Source organism: Artemia sp. Qi Xiang Cuo, chromosome 3 (assembly GCF_049724085.1).
Source record: "Artemia sp. Qi Xiang Cuo chromosome 3, ASM4972408v1, whole genome shotgun sequence".
In the NCBI taxonomy this organism is placed as follows: domain Eukaryota; kingdom Metazoa; phylum Arthropoda; class Branchiopoda; order Anostraca; family Artemiidae; genus Artemia; species Artemia sp. Qi Xiang Cuo.
In genome coordinates this window covers 1,281,143-1,298,730 of record NC_142796.1, presented here as the reverse complement: position 1 = coordinate 1,298,730, position 17,588 = coordinate 1,281,143, and the positions used below count along the sequence as shown (strand labels likewise).

The window sequence follows — 17,588 nt, the reverse complement described above, 5'->3', positions numbered from 1 at the left end:
CTGTGTAAATAGAAATATATTAAATAATACTTCCATGCACAGGGGTATAAACAAAACCGAATGTCTATAATGGTACACTCGTGTCCTCAGAGCATATAAATAGAAATATATTGAATAACAATTCCGTGCTCTGGCGTACAAACAAAATCGAATTTCTATAATGTTACACTCGTCTCCTCGCAGTATGTAAATAGAAATATATTCAATAACACTTCCATGCACTGGTGTATAAACAAAATTACATTTCTATAATAATACTCTCGTCTTCTCGCAATTTACAAGTATAAATATATTAAATAAACACTACAATGAACTGTCTTTTAAACAAAATCAAATTTCTATAATGATACACTCGTCTCCTCACAATATATAAGTGGAAATATATTAAATAACACTTCCATGCACTGGCGTATAAACAAAATCAAATTTCTATAAGAATAGACTCGTCTCCTCCCAATGTATAAGTTGAAATATATTAAATAACACTTCCTCTCTTTGGCGTTTACACACAATTATATTTATAGTATAATACATTCATCTATTTACAATGTACAAGGGGCAATAATTTCAATAAAGCTTCATTGCACTGGCTTAAAGACAGAATCGAATGTCATTAATGATGCATATGTCTCCTCACAGTATATAAATGGAAAGATATTAAATAAAACTTCCATGCACTGGCGTATAAACAAAATCGAATGTCTATAATGATACATTCGTCTCCTCACAATGTATAAGTGGAAATATATTAAATAACACTTCCATGCACTGGCGTATAAACAAAATCAAATTTCTATAATGATACACTCGTCTCTTCACAATGTATAAGTGGAAATATATTAAATAATACTTTCATGCACTGTCGTATAAACAAAATCGAATGTCTATAATGATAAACTCGTCTCCTCGCAGTATGTAAATAGAAATATAATAAATAACACTTCTTTGCACTGGCGATTAAACAAAATTGAATTTCTATAATGATACACTCGTCTCTTCACAATGTATAAGTGAAAATATATTAACTAAAACTTCCTTGCACTGGCTTATGAACAAAATCGAATGTCTATAATGATCCACTCGTTTCCTTGCATTACGTAAATAGAAATATATTAAATAAAACTTCCATGCACTGGTGTATAAACAAAATTGAATGTCTATAATGATACACTCGTCTCCTCACAATGTACAAGTGGAAATATATTAAATAACATTTCCATGCACTGGCGTATAAACAAAATCGAATTTCTATAATGATACATTCGTTTCCTCACAATGTATAAGTGGAAATATATTCAATAACACTTCGATACACTGGCGTATAAACAAAATCGAATGTCTATAATGAAACAGTCGTCTCCTCAAAGTATGTAAATAGAAATATATTAAATAACACTTTCACGCACTGACGTTTAAACAAAATCGCATTTATATAATGATAAACTCTTCTCCTCACAATGTATAAGTCGAAATATATTAACTAACACTTCCTTTCACTGGCATATAAACAAGATCGAATTTCTATACTGAGACACTCATCTCTTAAAAATGTATTAGGAGAAATATATTAAATAACACTTCCATGCACTGGCGCATAAACAAAATCGAATTTCTATATTGATACACTCGTCTCCTCACAATGTATAAGTGAAAATATATTAAATAACACTTCCATGCACTGGCGTATAAAAAAATCGAATGTCTATAATGATACACTCGTCTCCTCGCAGTATGTAAAGAGAAATATATTAAATAACACTTCTTTGCACTGGCTTTTAAACAAAATTGAATTTGTATAATGATATACTCGTCTCCTCACATTGTATAAGGGGAAATATATTAAATAAAACTGCCATGCTCTCGTTTCTAAGCAAAATTAAATGTCAGTAGTGATCTACTCGTCTCCCCACATTATGTAAATAGAATGAAATTAAATAGAACTTCCATGCACAGCTATTTAAACAAAATCGAAGTTCTATAATTATACACTTGTCTCCTCACAATTTACAAGTGGAAATATATCAAATAACACTTCCATGCACTGGCGTATAAACAAAATCGAATTTCTATAATGATACAATAGTCTCCTCACAATGTATAAGTGGAAATATATTAAATAACACTTCGATGCACTGGCGTATAAACAAAATCGAATGTCTATAATGAAACAGTCGTCTCCTCAAAGTATGTAAATAGAAATATATTAAATAACACTTCCATGCACTTGAGTTTAAACAAAATCGAATTTCTATAATGATACATTCGTCTCCTCACAATGTATAAGTGTAAATATATTAAATAACACTTCCATGCGCTGGCGTATAAACAAAATCGAATTTCTGTAATTATACACTCGTCTCTTCACAATGTATAAGTGGAAATAAAACAATTCCATGCACTGGCTTATAATCAAAATCGAATTTCTATAATGATATACTCATCTACTCACAATATATAAGTTGAAATAAATTGAATAACACTTCAATGCACTGAAGTATAAACAAAATCGAATTTCTATAATGATAGACTCGTCTACTCACAGTACTTAAATAGAAATATATTAAATAACATTTCCTCGCACTGGCGTTTAAACAAAATTGAATGTATGTAATAATTTACTCGTCTCTTCACACTTTGTAATGTGAAATAAATTAAATAACGCTTCAATGCTATGACGTATGAACAAAACTGAATTTCTGTAAAGATGTACACGTTTAGTTACAGTTCATAGATGGAAAAAAAAAAAATAAATATTCAACGCTTCGCCGTATAAACAAAATCGAATTTCTATAATGAATCACTCGTCTCCTCACAATGTATAAGTGGAAATATATTAAGTAACACTTCCATGCACTGGCGTATAAACAAAATCGAATTTCTATAATGATAGACTCATCTCCTCACAATGTATAAGTGGAAATATATTAAATAACACTTCCATGCACTGGCGTTTAAACAAAATCGAATTTCTATAATGATAAACTCGTCTCCTCGCAGTATATAAATAGAAATATATTGAATAATACTTCCATGCACTGGCGTTTAAACACAATCGAATGTCTATAATGATATACTCGTCTCCTTACAGTATATAAATGGAAATAAATTAAACAACACTTCCATGCACTGGCCTATAAACAAAATAGAACGTCTATAATGATACACTCGTCTCCTCACAGTATATAAATAGAAATATATTGAATAACACTTCCATGCTCTGGCGTATAAACAAAATCGAATGTCTGTAATGATACACTCGTCTCCTCGCAGTATGTAAATAGAAATATATTAAATAACACTTCCATGCACTGGCGTTTAAACAAAATCAAATGTCTATAATGACACAATCATCTCCTCACAGTATATGAATGGAAATATATTGAATAGCAAGTCCATGCTCTAGCGTATAAATAAAATGCAAATTCGACAATGATACAGTCGTCTCCTCAAAGTATATACATGCATATATGTTAAACAATCCTTCCATGCACAGCCTTATAAGAAAAATCGAATATCGATAATGATGCACTCATCTCCTCGCAGTATGTAAATAGAAATATATTAAATAAAACTTGAATGCACTGGCGTTTAAACAAGATCGAATGAATATAATGATACACTCGTCTCCTCAAAGTATATAAATGGAAATAAATTAAATAACACTTCCATGCACTGGCCTATAAACAAAATTGAATGTCTATAATGACTCACTCATCTCCTCACAGTATATAAATAGAAATATATTGAATAACACTTCCATGCTCTGCCGTGTAAACAAAATCAAATGTCTATAATGATACACTCGTATTCTCGCAGTATGTAAATAGAAATATATTAAATAACACTTCGATACACTGGTTTATAAACAAAATAGGATGTCTATAATGATACACTCATCTCCTCACAATGTATAAGTGGAAATATATTAAATAAACACTTCCATGCACTAGGGTATAATCAAAATTAAATATCTATAATGATACACTCGTCTCCTCACAATATATAAGTGGAAATATATTAAATAACACTTCCATGCACTGGCGTATAAACAAAATCGAATTTCTATAATAATACACTCGTCTCCTCACAATGTATAAGTGGAAATAAATTAAATAACATTGCCATGCACTGGCGTATAAGCAAAATCTAATGTCTATAATGATACACTCGTCTCCTCTCATTATTTAAATAGAAATATATTAAATAACACTTCCATGCACTGGCGTATAAACAAAATCGAATGTCTATAATGATACACTCGTCTCCTCACAGTATATAAAGGGAAATGTATTGAATAGCACTTCCATGCTCTGGCGTATAAACAAAATCCAATGTCTATAATGATACAGTCGTCTCCTCACAGTATATAAATGGAAATATATTAAATAATACTTCCATTCTCTGGCGTATAAACAAAATCCAATGTCTATAATGATACACTCGTCTCCTCACAATATATAAGTGGAAATATATTAAATAACACTTCCATGCACTGCCGCATAAACAAAATCGAATTTCTATAATGATACACTCGTCTCCTCACAATGTATAAGTGGAAATATATTAAATAAAACTTCCATGCACTGGCGTATAAACAAAATCGAATGTCTATAATGATACACTCGTCTCCTCGCAGTATGTAAATAGAAATATATTAAATAACTCTTCCATGCATTGGCGTTTAAACAAAATCGAATTTCTATAATGATTCACTCGTCTCCTCACAATGTATAAGTGGAAATATATTAAATAGTACTTCCATGCACTGGTGTATAAACAAAATGGAATTTCTATAATGATAGACTCGTCTCCTACCAATGTATAAGTAGAAATATATTAAATAACAATTTCTTGCTCTGCGCTATAAATAAAATCCAATTTCTATAATGAAACAATCGCCTCCTCGGACTGTGTAAATTGAGCTATATTGAATAGCACTTGTATGCTCAGGTGTCTAAACAAAACCGAATTTAGGTAATAAAACACTCGTCTCCTAGCAGTATGTAAATGGAACTATATTTAAAAACACTTCCATGCACTGGCGTATAAACAAAATCGAATGTCTGTAATGATACACTCGTCTCTTTGGAGTATGTAAATAGAAATATATTAAATAACACTTCCATGCACTGGCGTTTAAACAATATCGAATGTCTATAATGATATACTCGCCTCCTCAGAGTGTGTAAATTGAAATAAATTAAATAATACTTCCGTGCACTGGCCTATAAACAAAATCGAATGTCTATAATGGTACACTCGTCTCCTCACAGTATATAAATTTCCATTTATATACTGTGAGGAGACGAGTGTATCATTATAGACATTCAATTTTGTTTATACGCCAGTGCATGGAAGTATTATTTAATATTTTTCCATTTATAAATTGTGAGGAGACGAGTGTATCATTATAGATATTCGATTTTTTTTTATACGCCAGTGCATGGAAGTGTTATTTAATATATTTCCACTTATACATTTTGAGGAGACGAGTGCATCATTATAGAAATTCAATTTTTTTAAACGCCACTGCATGGAAAGGCTATTTAATATATTTCCACTTATACATTGTGAGGAGACGAGTCTATCATTATAGAAATTCGATTTTTTTATACACCAGTGCATGGAAGTGTTATTTAATATATTTCCACTTATACATTTTGAGGAAACGAGTGTATCATTATAGACATTCGATTTTGTTTAAACACCAGTGCATGGAAGTGTTATTTAATATGTGAGTTTTGATTCCTACTTGTTTATATTTCTTTTTCTTTGTTTTTACTTTCTCTTCGTGTGTTTAGTATGTTTTATTTTGATATTTAAAAGAACATTTAAAAGAATATTTTTAAAAAGAACATTTTTTGTTTTATTCTCTCACTTTTTTCCGTTGAGAAAGGCTCCTGGACGTGGGGCCCAAATATTTAGAGTGTGTTTTGTTTAATTAAGTGTTTATTTTATTTTGTTTATTAACTGCTTTATAAAAATTAAAACCCGTTTTTCTTGCTTAATTTTTCCTATATACCCTAGTATCTTGTATTGATTAACTAAAAAAACAAGTTTTTTTTAACTGAAAGTAAGGAGCAACATTAATTCTTAAAACGAATAGAAATAATTCCGTATATGAAAGGTGTTGTCCCCTCCTCAATGCCTCGCTCTTTACACTAAAGTTTTTTATTGTTTAAAAAAATAAAATTGTAAGACAGAGTCAAACTTTAGCGTAAAGAGTGAGGTGTTGAGGAGGGGACAACCCCTTTCATATACGGAATTATTTCTGTTCGTTTTAAGTTTTAATGTCGCTCCTTACTTTTCAGTTAAAAAAAACTTGTTTTTTTTAGTTAATTTCTGAGCGTTTTTGAATTAATGCAGCTTTGATTTTGGCTCACCGTACATTATAATCAAAACGAAATACGCATATTAATTTTCCTTTTTTTGCTAATTGGCTTTCTCGAAATTTTTGTTCTGACGTAACTTGCGAATTAATTTACGTAACGAATTTCTATATTCTTATTTTTTTTATTACGTATATTAGGGAGTTAGCTCCCTAGTCAATACCTCGCTCTTTATGCTAAAAATCGAATTTTGTTCAAATCACAAACCCCTGAATCACATAGGCCGGTTAATTAGAATAGATGGTTCTTTTGAATAACTAGAAAAACTTTAGCGTAAAGAGCGAGGTATTGACTAGGGGGCGACCCCCTCATATACGTAATAATTTCTGTTCGTTTTAAGTTTTAATATTACTTCTTACTTTCAGTTGAAAAAAAAACTTGTTTTTCTATTTAATTTCTGATCGCTTTTTCAATAATGCTGGTAAATCTGGCACCCCCTTCATAGAAATTTCCCTTCCCCCAAGGAAATATCCTCCATGGGAAGATCCTCCCCCTTAACCCCTACTCTGACCCCGACCCCCCACGAGAAAAAAATCCTCCTGAAAACGCCAGTATACTTCCCAATAACCAAAACTATATGTAAACAATGGGCAAAGTTTGTAACTTGCAGCCCTTCCCCCGGGAACAGTGAGGAATTAAGTCATCCTCAAAGACATATTAATCATATTTTTGAGTATGCTGAACAAAATGGCTGTCTCAAAATTTTAATTGGGTGACTTCGGGAAAAAAATGAGCGTGGGAGGAATCAAGTTGCCCTTCAATTTTTTTGGTCACTTAAAAAGGGCACTAGAACTTTTAATTTCAGTTTGAATGAGCCCTCTCACGATATTCTAGGACTACTGAATCGATACGATCACCCCTGGAGAAAAAATAAATAAATAAACACGCATCCGTGATCTTTCTTCTGGCAAAAAATGCAAAATTCCACGTTTTTGACAATATGAGCCTGAAACTTCTACTTTGAAATTTTTTGGTACGTAGAATCTGATGGTGTAATTTTCATTAAAATTCTATGACTTTTAGGAGTTGTTTCCATCTATTTCGAAAATAAGTCAAGTTTTCTCAGGCTCGTAACTTTTGATGTGTAAAATTAAACTTGATGAAACTTATATATTTGAAATCAGCATAAAAATTTGATTCTTCTGATGTATCTACTGGCATCAAAATTCCGTTTTTTAGAGTTTCGGTTACTATTGAGCCGAATCACGTCTTACTTACAGTTCGTTACCACGAACTGTTTGATCCTGCCAGTCTACGGTTTACTATAACATAATCAATAAGGTTTGCTGTCTTACCATCACATGAATACCATCTTAACTTATGAACCATTTTATGGCCAAATACCGTATTGGTTAAAACTGGATTGTTATACCTACAAAATTGCAAAAGTCTGTATCTATTACTGTTTTCTTCTCCTACACCAAATTTACCTAGGCTAGGATACCATCTATACATACCATCTCTATCATACCATCTCTAGGATACCATCCCTATTTCTACCAACCTGGGCGTTAAAATCTCGTAGTAAAAACATCATATTTCTACATGGGTCCCTCTCTATTTGCTCCGGTAACTGTAAGTATACTTTATACGAGTCACTAGTATCTCCGTCAGTCGGTTCTACAGGGGCATATTTTACTTTTTTGTGGTCGCTAATAAGGAAAAGTCAAAATAGTCTTATTTCCTTCCAGGTTGTCAATAAAGATGCAGCTATTTCCGCAAAGATACCTGGAACACCATCTGGCCTTGTGTGTTTTTCTGCTGGAGTTTCAAGATCTACCTTTGCCCCTTGTAAGTCCTTTATTCGTTAGTCTCATTGTCAAACGGTTCGTGGTATCAAACTGTAAGTAAGGAGAGACCCCGCTCAATAGTAACCGAATCTCTAAAAACGGAATTTCGATACCAATAGATGCATCAAAAGAATAAAATTTTTATGTTGATTTCAAATATATCAATTTCATCAAGTTTAGTCTTACCCATTAAAAGCTACGCGCCTGAGAAAGTTTGCTCTCTTTTCGAAAAAAGGGGGGAACAACCCCTAAAAGTCATAGAACTCTAACGAAAATCAAACCATCAGATTCAGCATTTCAGAGAACCCTTCAATAGAAATTTCAAGCTCCTATCTGCAAAAATGTGGAATTTTGTATTTTTGCCAGAAGAAAGATCATGGATGCGTGCTTATTTGTTGTTGTTTTTTCTTCCAAGGGGTGATCGTATCGACCCGATGGTCCTAGAATATCACGAGAGGGCCAATTCCGACGGAAATTAAAAGTTCTAAAGCTCTTTTTAAGTGACCAAAAATGGAGGTTAATTAGGCCCCCTCCCACACTCATTTTTTTCCCAAAGTCACCCGATCAAAATTTTGAGATAACCATTTTGTTCAACATAAACGAAAAATTTAAAAACAATGTCTTTGAAGATGACTTAATCCCCCGCAGTTCCCGCGGGAAGGGCTGCAACTTGTGAACTTTGCCCATTGTTTACAAATAGTATTGGTTATTGGAAGTATACATACGTTTTTAGAGGGATTTCTTCTGGTGGGGTGGGGAGGGGGGGAGTTCGGGGGGAGAAGGTTGCCGGGGAGTATCTTTCCATGGAGGAATTTTTCATGAGGGAAGGGAATTTTCCATGAAGGGGGCGTCATATTTCCCAGCATTATTTAAAAAACGATCAGAATCAGAAATTAAATAAAAAAACAAGCTTTTTCAACTGAAAGTAAGGAGCAACATTAAAACTTAAAACGAACAGAAATTATTCCGTATGTGAGAGGGGCTGTGCCCTCCTCAACGCCCCACTCTTTACGCTAAAGTTTGACTCTTTCTCACAACTCTACTTTTTAAAACAATCAAAAAATTTAGCGCAAAAAGTGGGGCGCTGAGGAGGGGACAGCCCTTTACATATACGGAATAATTTCTGTTTGTTTTAAATTTTAATGTTGCTCCTTACTTTCAGTTGAAAAAACTTATTTTTTTATATTTAATTTTACAAAAAGATCTGATCGTGAAATAAGCCTACTACCGTTCAACAGGCTGCTTGTGTAGTAATACATCAAAGTCATTGCTAGAAAAGACTGTTAGGCCTGTCGATAGCCTATCGAATATCTATTAATAGATAATAATTCAATTACAAATCATATAAAAGGGTCAAGATGGATTTCCTTGATCTACTAGATACTCTGCATAGTTCCTCTAAGGCTACTTCATATAGCTCCAGGGCTATGTAAAGCCCCGTTTCAATTAGTATTGGGCTGTGATTCCCAATGTGGGATGCAGGCCTCACTATTGGGACATGGCAATATTTTGGTGAGTCTTGGGCAGGCCGTGCACCCTTTGGCAGACTATAGTTTAGAGCCTTAATTAAAGAAAAAAAAAACACATTTTTCACGTGACTGATATCGCACTTATATACTTTTAAATAGCAAAAAAGATACATGATAGTATGACAATAATATCATGCATTTTATAAAAAGTGTTTTGCACAGACAATATTTTTCATTAGTGTAGAACATGTCCAGAGGACGCTCTCAAAAAAGATACCAAGTTAATGGCCTTTTAGTCTTCCTTCTGGTGAATACACGTACAATTTTGAATATAAAAATTTAAATATCAAGAGGGGGGGGGGTGTCATCAGCTTTTAGAAATGCCTCAGTCTGAAATCGGTTGGGAGCTACTGGTATAGTAGCATGTCTCAAAAGGCAAACAAAGAGTAATAAACGAAAAGTGGTATTAGTGCTAGATTAGAACAGTGTTCTAATTTTTATAATGTATTCTAGTATTGAAGAAGTCTGAATTGCTATTGGTTTAAATCAAACAGTTCGTGGTAACGAACTTCAAGTAAGGATCGATGCGGCTCGATAGTAACCGTAACTCTGAAAAAAGGAATTTTTATATCAATAGATATATCAAAAGAATTGACTTATTAGGCTAATTCAAAATTTATAAGACTCATTAAGTTTAGATTTACCCATCTAAGCCTACAAGCCTGAGAAATTTGCCTGATTTTCAAAAAAGGAGGAAACACCCAGTAAAAGTAAAGAAACATTAATGAAAATAACCCCATCAGATTCAGAGTATACAAGAACCCTATTGTAGAATTTTCAATCTCCAATCTGCAAAATGTGGAATTTTCTATTTTTTGCCTGAGGAAAGATCCTGGTTACGTGTTTATCTGTTTGTTTGTTTGTTTTCCCCAAGTGTGATCGCATCGAACCAATCGTCTTAAAATATCGCAAAAGGGCTCACTCGAACCTAAATTATGAAAGTTCTAGTGCTATTTTAAATGATCAAAAAGATTGGAAGGCAAATAGCCCCCTCCCACTTCCTTTTTTCCCTTAAAGTTGTCCGATCAAAATTTTCAGATAGTCGTTTTGTTCAGCATATTTGAAGAGTCCAGTAACTATGCCTTTAGGATAACATGACCCTTCACAGTCCTTAGGGTAAGATATGTAAGTCATGAAGCTTTCCCATTGTTTAAATATAGCATTTGTTATTGGGAAGTAAACAGACATTTTCGGTTGGTGAAGTCGCGGAGGTGAATTTGCTTCTGGGGGAGTTTCCACAGGGAAAATTTACGTGGAGAGAGAAGTTTCCGAAGGGTAAACTTTCCAGGGGAAATTTTACACTGTAGGTATTTGTCAGAATTCCTATATGAAATTTTTTTTATTTGTCTTAGTTTCTCTTTGCCGACTTAATCTTACATGCAGAGATGTTAAGGGAAGCTGTCTGGGTGGATTCTTACCGGACTGGAATTATCTAGTCTATCTTTCCGTAGGGGGGATGGAATTTTCTACGGGAAAATTCTTTACGGATGAGTTTCCTACGGGATGAATTCTCCAAAGGGAATTTTCAGCTAGAATGAAATTGCCTAGGGGAATTTTCCTGGTGGAGCAGGGCGTGTTTTACGTTGGAAGAAATTTCCATGGGTGGATCATTCGTGGAGGGAAGGAATATTGCATTGAGGAGGAGCCGGATTTCCCGGCATTATTTAAAAAGGATCAGAAATTTAAAAAAACAAGTTTTTTTTCAAATACAAGTTAGGAACAACATCAAGACTTAAACCAAACAGAACTTTATGCATATGTGATGGGGGCTTCTCCCCTTCTCAATTCCTCGTTCTTTAGGCTAAAATTTGACTTTTGGTTCAAATTATTTAAGAATGACTCCTGAAACACAAGGACCCTTTGATTGGAACAATAAACTTTTTTAAAAGTTCTAAAGAACTTGAATTTTTTGGATTCATTCCTGCGTGGATGTGGGGATTCCTTTAACTTGTACTTACTCCATTGCCAGCGTCGGGCAACTGGATCCAATGACTTTGGGACCAAATAAACTCAAACATTTTATAGAAGAAGTGTCCTTCCGCCTTTTAAGTTTAACCACCACAGTAATGAAAATTAATAGAAATATATATAATCATTTTTTTTTAAATATAAATCATTCTAGGCATAGTAGCAGTTGCTTGCAAAGATGTGTTATACTTGTACAAATTAATGAAGCCGTTCTTCAAATTTAAAATACCTGCCATTGAAATTCCTGAACACGAAGAAGAAATTCTAACGAAGGTAAGTGGAGCAATGTTAAAAGAAAGCTCCTTTTTAATTATTGTCTCAAAGACAAACTTCTTATACAAGGTGTTGAAATTCAGTTTAGAAATCAATTTACATGTTAATATAGTTGTAAGTTCCGTGGAAGTAGGCAAAGGTCCTCTTGCATCAATTTTGTTTGATGAAAATGGGTTAGTGGCAGATTTGAGCTTGTGCTAAACTTTTAGAATCCAGATGCGGCAAGGGGTTAATTATAAGTTAAAGGAGTCCCTAAATCCATGCACGAATGAATCCCAAAAATTCAAGAATCCATGCCCAGTGGAACCCCTGTACAAACTAAACAAATATATTTGATATTTGTTTAAGTAAGTACCTACTACTACTGCTACTACTACTACTACTACTACTATAACTACTACTACATACCTACGCACGCTCCTCCTCCATCCAAATCTATTCGAAACCTCCCTCTTTATACCCTCCCAAGAAACTCCTATTTTCCTTAAATATTTTCTTACGATATCCTCCCGCCCCAACCGGGGCGGGATATAGTTTTCTATTTTTCCTAGACGGTTGGACAACAAGGTTAGTCTTTGATAATACGTCATCCTTTGCCCGAAGAACATGTTCTAGACATCTCATCCTCGCTCTCATCATAGCCCTAGAAAACGGGGTTGAACCCCATTTTTCTTACAGCTTACTATTTGAGATACGTTCAGTCAGTGGGGTACCCAAAACAATCCGTCATCAATTTCTCAAAAAAAAAAACCTATATCAACTCCTCCTCCGTCAAGTACCCTGGACATCAAAAAAGAACATTTTCGCCCCCTGGAACCATCTATGTCTATTCATGCCTGAATACTAATATTTCTAAGTTACTTATTTTAGTTGTTTAAAAATTATCTAGTTTGAAGAACATCACTTAATTTTCGGCAGCGCTGCCACGTTGAATCGTAAGAATTAATAATAAAAACTAATTTATTGAATTTGACAACGCTTTGTGTCCGTAAAACTCAAACATTAAATAACTGTTGATTGCCAAAGATGCAATCCTTGCAAAGATACAAACTTTAAAAAGAAAGCTACACTTCCTTAGCTGTTTGGTGTCATACATTTTTGGTTTATATACTTTTTGCAGATTTTCACCTATGTTTCTTCTTTTTAAATTTTAAACCTGCTGCAGTTAAAACTGTAGTATTGCAAATGAAGGTTTTTTTTCATAAAATTGAATTCCCAGTTTTTCCTAGTTGTTAAATACAAGTAGGGCTGTGAAAATTTACTCTTGAACTATTTAAAAAATCAGACTTTGTTTTCAGGTTCCTCCTCGTTTTTAATACACACAAAAAAAAAACAACAAAAGAAATTTGTTGAGGGCATTCGTCCAATATCTCTGACTTCTATCTTTTCAAAATTATATGAAAGCTTTCTTGCTGACTGGCTCAGGGACCAAGTCCATCCCCTCGTTGATCCTAGGCAGTTTGGAAATCTTAAATGTACATCAACCTCACATTTCCTTATCCACCTCGCTGACTCCACGGGGAGACTACTTGAAAGACCGAACTTCTGGCTAAAGCTAATTTATGTTGACCTACAAAATGCTTTCGTTCAGGTTACCATAATATCGTTTTAGAGAAACTTATCGAAGAATTCAAAGTCGAAACACTTTTTAGTCAGGATCGTTGCCTCATTTCTTTCAAACAGATCACAGGCAGTCAAATATCAAAATTGGTATTCCAGCCACCCTCGCATTCACAATGGTATTCCCCAAGGTACTATTCTTGGCCCTCTCCTGTTTTCCGTCATGATCAACGGCCGTTCAATGAATTACCCTGACAGATGAAAATTTTTCAACGACCTAACAGTTGTAGAGACGTGTTATACAAATGTTTTACAGTAATCCAATGGGTATCCTCCATGACACTGCAGACGAGGCTTCTTCTCTTGATATGACGGCTAATTCTTGTAAATCCACCAGAGTATCTGTCATTTTCCTCAAGTCCCCTCCTCTTTTCCATCATCATGTTCCTCCTGGGATTTCGGCTACTTGCTTTAAACTCCTAGGTGTTACCATATCTTCTGATTTGAAGTGAGACACCCATGTAAATAACATCCTCCGTCAAGCAAACTTGTTACTTTCTCTTCTGAAACTTCTGAATAAACTTAGAATGAGTTATATATTTCTTCTATACGTCCTTTGTTCGAGTATTTTTGTACTGTCTGGCATGCAGGTCTCTCAATTGAAGCAACCAAAAAATTTGGAAATATTCAAAAAAGAGCCCTGAGGATTATGTATAAAGAAGGCAAGGCCCCATTTTCCTACCTCCTTAAAACTTCAAAACTTGATACCCTCGAGTCCAGAAGAAAAAATTTGTGCCTCCGTTTTGGAAAGTCAGCACAGATAAACACCCGTACTGAAAACCTCGTTCCTAGCCGCCACTCACCCATAAGAAATCGCCACCCCCATATAGTATGCCAACCCATCCCCATCCTTTCTCCCATACCCTTTTCTACCTTACGTTCTAAAAAACACTTTTATTCCTTTTATACAAATAAAATCAACCAAAATCATGTCACGTAAGTTTGCCAAAAAGTTAAATTATTTTGCAAGTATTATTTTTTAGTTTTTTAAAAGTTCATTATTTTACTTGTTCTTTTTTATCTTTTTATATTATGACCTATAAAATATTTTATATTTATGACCTATATTTATGATTTTTTGTATTTTGTATTTTCTGACTGTTACCTGTTGTGTTTTGTTGCAGTGGTAACTATATGTTTTTATTGTATTTTTTTTACTAAGAAATGTGAATTCGGCCCAGTAGGGTTTGTGATAGTCTTTTTTCCAATAAATATATATCTTATCTTCTTATCTATCTTAAATATTTCTGAAGAACATATAAAAACTTATAAATGTGTTTTGGATTTTTGACTGACATTAAAGTTTTTTGCATTTTTTTTCGGAGCATCAGAGATCCGACAAAAACGGTTTGATACAAAAGTTTTTCTGTTTATTTTTAAAAGTGAGACAGTTCAAATCTACTTTTCAAGAAATAATCAAGCATCTTGATAGTGAAATAAATAGAGTAAAATTTATCGAAACGATCGATAGAAAATTATGTTCTCAAAAACATAGGCTAAACACCCCACTTGACGAAATAAGTAATATAATGCCTTTTGAAATACCAATTCTCTTGTGATTATAGGCAAGGCAATCGAAGTCTAATGAAAAGGTTGAAGAGATGAGTAGACTTCTGCTAGATGGCATAAGTTTATCTCTTTTCGTTCAGTCCTTGAGTTTAGCAAACGAGGGTGATAGATACGCAATGATAACATCATATAAGTCTGCACCACAAGTAAGTATCCCTACTACATTTTAGCGATTAAATATGACGAAGGGCGAGAACATCGGTGTGATGAGCTGAAATCGAGACCGCTATTCGATATAATATCAATATCCGATAATTAATTTAGTATAAGCCTGTACTTTCATTTCATGTTATGCTAACTTCCCACTAACTGTGTAGGTATCTGCATTCTGGTGATTATACTTGGGGTTATGCATGTTTATAACAAGCCTTGTAAGTGTGTGTTTGTGAATTCAAATTTTTATTTTGTTTCATTTAAATTTAAGGGATATAATTTCAACGGCTTAAGACAAATGTTATCAGTTAGTTGTATACAGGCCTGGATTAATCAATGCCTGTTTAACTGAAATTGATTAGTCTGCGAATGGAACAATGTGTCATAATGCTGCGACGAGTTTCCAAACGGACGAAATACGAATGCAACCTCGGAATTTCCAGTTTAACCATGATAGCACCAAGCCACATGAGACCAACCCAGCAGTGTATGCTCCTCCTCCGCTTCAATTTATTCAAGGATCCACTCTTTACTTCCTCTCAAATATTTCCAATTTCCTTTAAAGCCTTCCTTATGAACTCTTCCCCACCCATTCAGGGACAACCTGCTTTTCGTTTGGCACTAGATGGATAGCCGAAAAAAATGATCTTTGGCAACCTGTTACCCTTCATCCACAAAACAATCCCTAGCCAGGTCATCCTTTCTCTCATTATAGCCCTAAAAAGTGGAATAGAACCACATGTTTCGCAAAGCCTGCTGTTTGATATACGATGTGTCAAACAGGTACCCAAAACTATTCATAGTTAATTACTCTAGAATACATCTATTAAGTCCTCCTCCGTTTTCTGAAGCGCCCACATTTTGGAACCATACTTAGCCCCTATCATCATCATAGCTTCTAATATTTTAGCCTTGGTTCGCAGAATCATCTTTCTATTCTTCAAAAGTTTTTTCAACTGTGAAAAGACACCCTGAGCCTTGGCGATTCTACTTTTATTAACTAAAAAAAAAACAAGTTTTTTTTAACTGAAAGTAACGAGCCACATTAAAAATTAAAACGAAAAGAAATTATTCCGTATATGAAAGGGGCTTTCCCCTCCTCAACGCCTCGCTCTTTGCGCTAAAGTTTGACTCTGTCTCACAACTTTATTTTTTAAAACAATGAAAATTTTAGCGTAAAGAGCGAGGTGTTGAAGAGGGGAAAGCCCCTTTCATATACGGAATAATTTCTGTTCGTTTTAAGTTTTAATGTCGCTCCTTACTTTCAGTTAAAAAAAAACTTGTTTTTTTTTAGTTGATTTCTGAACGTTTTTGAATTAATGCAGCTTTGATTTTGGCTCACCGTACATGGAATAATTAAAACGAAATTCGCATATTAATTTTCCCTTTTTTAGCTAATTGGCGTTCTCGAAATTTTTGTCTGACGTAACTTACGAATTAACTTACGTAACGAATTTCTATATTTGTATGTTTTTATTACGTATATTAGGAAGTTCACTCCCTAGTCAATACCTCGCTCTTTACACTAAAGTTCGAATTTTGTCCGAATCACAAGCCCCTGAATCACAAAGGCCGATTAATTAGAATAGATAGCTCTTTTGAAAATACTGAAAAAAACTGTAGCGTAAAGAGCGAGGTATTGACTAGAGGGCGAACCCCCTCATATACACAATAATTTCTGTTCGTTTTAAGTTTTAATGTTGCTTCTTACTTTCAGTTGAAAAAACCTTGTTTTTTATTTAATATCTGATCGTTTTTTCAATAATGCTAGGAAAACTGGCGCCCCCTTCATAGAAATGTCCCTTGCCCCAAGGAAATATCCTCCATGAAAAGATCCTCCCACGTAACCCCTACTCTAACCCCGACCCACCACTAGAAAAAAAATCCGCCTGAAAATGCCTGTATACTTGCCAATAACCAATGCTATATGTAAACAATGGGCAAAGTTTATAACTTGCAGCCCTTTCCTTGGGGACAGTGGGGGATTAAGTCATCCTCAAAGACATATTAATTAGATTTTCGACTATGCTGAACAAAATGGCTGTCTCAAAATTTTGATTGGGTGACTTCGGGAAAAAAATGAACATGGGAGGCGGTCAAGTTGCCCTCCAGTTTTTTTGGTCACTTAAAAAGGTCACTAGAACTTTTAATTTCCGTTCGAATGAGCCCTCTCACGATATTCTAGGACCGCAGGGTCAATACGATTACCCCTGGGAAAAATAAAAAAAAATAAACACGCATCCGTGATCTTTCTTCTGGCCAAAAATGGAAAATTCCACATTTTTGTAGATATGAGC

At 34.1% G+C, this 17,588-nt stretch overlaps 1 protein-coding gene across 1 annotated transcript in view; it reads left to right on the top strand.

The window, feature by feature from the left end:
* Window positions 1-17,588, top strand: part of BBS1 (Bardet-Biedl syndrome 1) — a 130,647-nt gene that overhangs the window by 82,639 nt on the left and 30,420 nt on the right. The window contains exons 2-4 of the mRNA XM_089087266.1: window positions 8,081-8,180; window positions 11,831-11,949; window positions 15,135-15,284. Coding sequence (XP_088943392.1) covers window positions 8,081-8,180; window positions 11,831-11,949; window positions 15,135-15,284 — 369 coding nt within the window. The remainder of the gene's footprint in view (window positions 1-8,080; window positions 8,181-11,830; window positions 11,950-15,134; window positions 15,285-17,588) is intronic.